We start from the raw sequence: 2,867 nt of genomic DNA, 5'->3' as shown, positions 1-2,867 counted from the left end.
CACAGGGGCTGCCGGGGCTGCGTGTCAGCTGCCTTCATGTTTTTGTTAGCAAAAGGCCAAAGATAACCGGGCGGCTCATCGCATCAACAAGGTGCAGAAGGTACGTGCTGCGGCCAGAGGTGCCCGGCGGCCCTGTCCCAGCCCTGGGGGGACCTGGAGCATCCCCCCCCTCCCCCCCTTTGCCCCGTTAGCCCCTTCCCCAGCCCCACAGGGAGGGTGGGCACACTGCCCTGATGGCCGGGCTCTCTCTGCAGCAGGCCGAGAGCCAGATCAACAAGCAGACCAAAGGGGAGGGACTGCGCAAACCGGAGAGACCCTCGCTGCATCTGCGGATCCCGGTGCCGCCAGGGACGCAGCCCGTCTACATCGGCAGCCCCCCTGCTGCGGGCGAGGGCTTCCTGAAGCCGGGTGCTGGAGGAGGGGGGCCGGAGTCCCCCAACGAGCTCTTCCTCAAGCTCCCACCCCAGTCCCCTGCCCAAGTGCCTTCGCACGACCCCTACGGTGCTGCGCCCGCCTACGCGCTGGAACCCCGCTTTTCCTCACCTCTGGGCCAGAGCCCCACTTCAGGCGCTGCCTTCCAGCCCTTCCCCAGCCAACCCCTGGCTGGTCCCCGTTCCATCCCTGGCTCCCAGTCCTCTGATTTCCACCCCACACCCCCTGGCACCCCCCGGCACCAGCCTGGGACCCCTGACCCCTTCCTGAAGCCCCGGTGCCCATCTTTGGACAACCTCTCGGTGCCGGGGAGCCCTGGCACCCGCCCTTCCGAAACTTTGCTCTCTCCCCTTCCTTTTGGGGAGCAGAAGAAGGGCCTGGAGGTGAAGAAGGAGGAAGGGGGGAGCCTGGGGGTCTGCTCACCCAGCTATACGCCCACCATGAGCTACGGGGACTCCCCGGGTGGCCCTCACCTCTCCACCCCGGAGCTGAAGGCTGCCGATGTCTTCAAAGCCCCCATGACCCCTCGGGTCTCTCAGGTAGAGCCTCAGAGCCCGGGGCTGGGGCACCGAGCCCCCGACCCCCATCCCCTGGCCCCCTCACCCCCCGGTCACCCTGATCTCTATCGCCAGTCCCCCTACTCCGACCCCTACGCGCAGCCCCCGCTGACGCCCCGGCCGCAGCCCCCTCCCGACGCCTGCTGCTCCATCCCACCCCGCTCTCTGCCCTCGGAGCCCTTCTCCCGCGTCCCCGCCAGCCCCCAGTCCCAATCCAGCTCTCAGTCCCCGCTCACCCCCCGGCCGCTCTCCAACGAAGCTTTTTGCCAATCGCCCGTCACTCCCCGCTTCCAGTCCCCGGATCCCTATTCCCAGCCGCCCTCCCGGCCCCAGTCCCGAGATCCTTTCACCCCTTTGCACAAACCCCCCCGGCCCCAGATGCCGGAGCCGGGCTTCAAGCCGGGACCTCTGTCACACAGCCCGGCGGCCGGCGGGGGCTTTGGGGGCACTCTGGCGGGCGAGCCCCACGCCAAGGCACCGGGTGGGCAGCAACCCCCCTTCACCCGCTCCCCCGGTGCCAGCGTCTTCCCGGGCAGCCAGCCCCCCATGCGCTTCACCTTTCCCCCAGCCGTCTCCGAGCCGCTCAAGGGCTCCCCGTCCCACCAACCCCACGGGATCAACAGCCATTTTGTCCCCGGCAAACCCCAGAGCTCAGCCTACACCTCATCCCCCGGTTTCCACCAAGCCAGCAGCCCGCTGGGCACTGGGGCTTCTGACCCCGCTTACAGCCTCTCACCCCTCCGCCCGCCCTCGGTGCTGCCCCAGCAGCCCCCCGCCGCCCCGCAGCAGCCGGATGCCGGCATCGCCTTCCTGCCCCGAGCCGCGGCGGGGGCTGATAAAAGGGAGGAGGCGGCTGCGGGGCTCTCGGCACCCCCAAATCGTGAGCTGGCCGAGCTGCCTGGCGGGCAGGATGGGGCCGTGGGCACCGTGAGCCAATCGGAGCTGGAGAAGCAGAGGCAGGTGAGGGCTCGGCGGTGGTTGCGTTGCGTCCTTTTGGGTTTGGGGCGGGTTGCGAGAGAGGAACGCGGGTCTGTGTGGTCGGTGATGGATCCCCAAAGCCACGCAGGGGACGTGGGCAGCGGGGTGGCACAGCGAAGGGTCTGCGCTTGCTTTGTGCCCGGCTTGGGGATGAACGGATCTCGCTTTGTGCCCGTGCTCACCCCCGATGTTTGCATCCTCCCAGCGCCAGCGGCTTCGCGAGCTGCTCATCCGTCAGCAGATCCAGCGCAACAACCTGCGGCAGGAGAAGGAGAGCGCGGCGGCGGCGGCCACGCCGTCCCCATCGGGCTGGGCCCCCGACTCCAGCAGCCAACCCTTCGAGCTGAGCCGCGGCATGGCCGCCTACCAGCCGCCGCAGGTAGGAACGGAGCACCCGGGGACGCGGCACGGGGGTTTGGGGGTGGGTGGGCGGGCGGGTAGGGTGATGCCGTGCCCTTTTCTCCCAGGATAAGAGTCTCCTGGGGACGCTGGCCACCGCGCCCGGCAGTGGGAAGCTGCCCGGCTCCGTCATGGTGCAGGCGGCCGCGTTCGTGCAGGACGAGCGGCTCTCCCGGCCCCCGCCGGCCGCCATGCCGGCTGCCATGGACATCAACGGGAGGTGAGCGCTGCGGATGGGGGCAGGCAATGGGACTGGGGGCACCCCCTGGTAAGGACAAGTGGGGCGGAGAGGTGCGTGCCCCCGGTGTTTGTAGGATCGGACGCGGGGAGATGGGGTTGCTTTGGGTTTGCGGGATGCTCGAGGGGGTCGGGATGCCACGGGGTGTCCCGTGCGTGGTGGGTTTGTGGCCGTAGTAGTGCCGTGGGGGTCAGGACACCACGGTGGGGCATCACATGCGTGGTGGGTTTGGGGTCACGGCAGTGCTGAGGGGGTCAGGGCAC

General features: G+C 69.3%; 1 protein-coding gene across 1 annotated transcript in view; it reads left to right on the top strand.

Moving 5' to 3' along the window:
* Nucleotides 1–2,867, top strand: part of KMT2D (lysine methyltransferase 2D) — a gene marked incomplete in the record, with an annotated part of 24,919 nt that overhangs the window by 10,322 nt on the left and 11,730 nt on the right. The window contains 4 exon segments of the mRNA XM_021379074.1: nt 50–100; nt 255–1,949; nt 2,173–2,346; nt 2,435–2,586. Of these exon segments, the coding sequence (XP_021234749.1) occupies nt 50–100; nt 255–1,949; nt 2,173–2,346; nt 2,435–2,586 (2,072 nt within the window).

This window comes from Numida meleagris, chromosome 32, assembly GCF_002078875.1.
Source record: "Numida meleagris isolate 19003 breed g44 Domestic line chromosome 32, NumMel1.0, whole genome shotgun sequence".
NCBI lineage: Eukaryota > Metazoa > Chordata > Aves > Galliformes > Numididae > Numida > Numida meleagris.
Note: the sequence above shows the minus strand (reverse complement) of the source record. Positions and strands in the feature narration are given on the sequence as shown.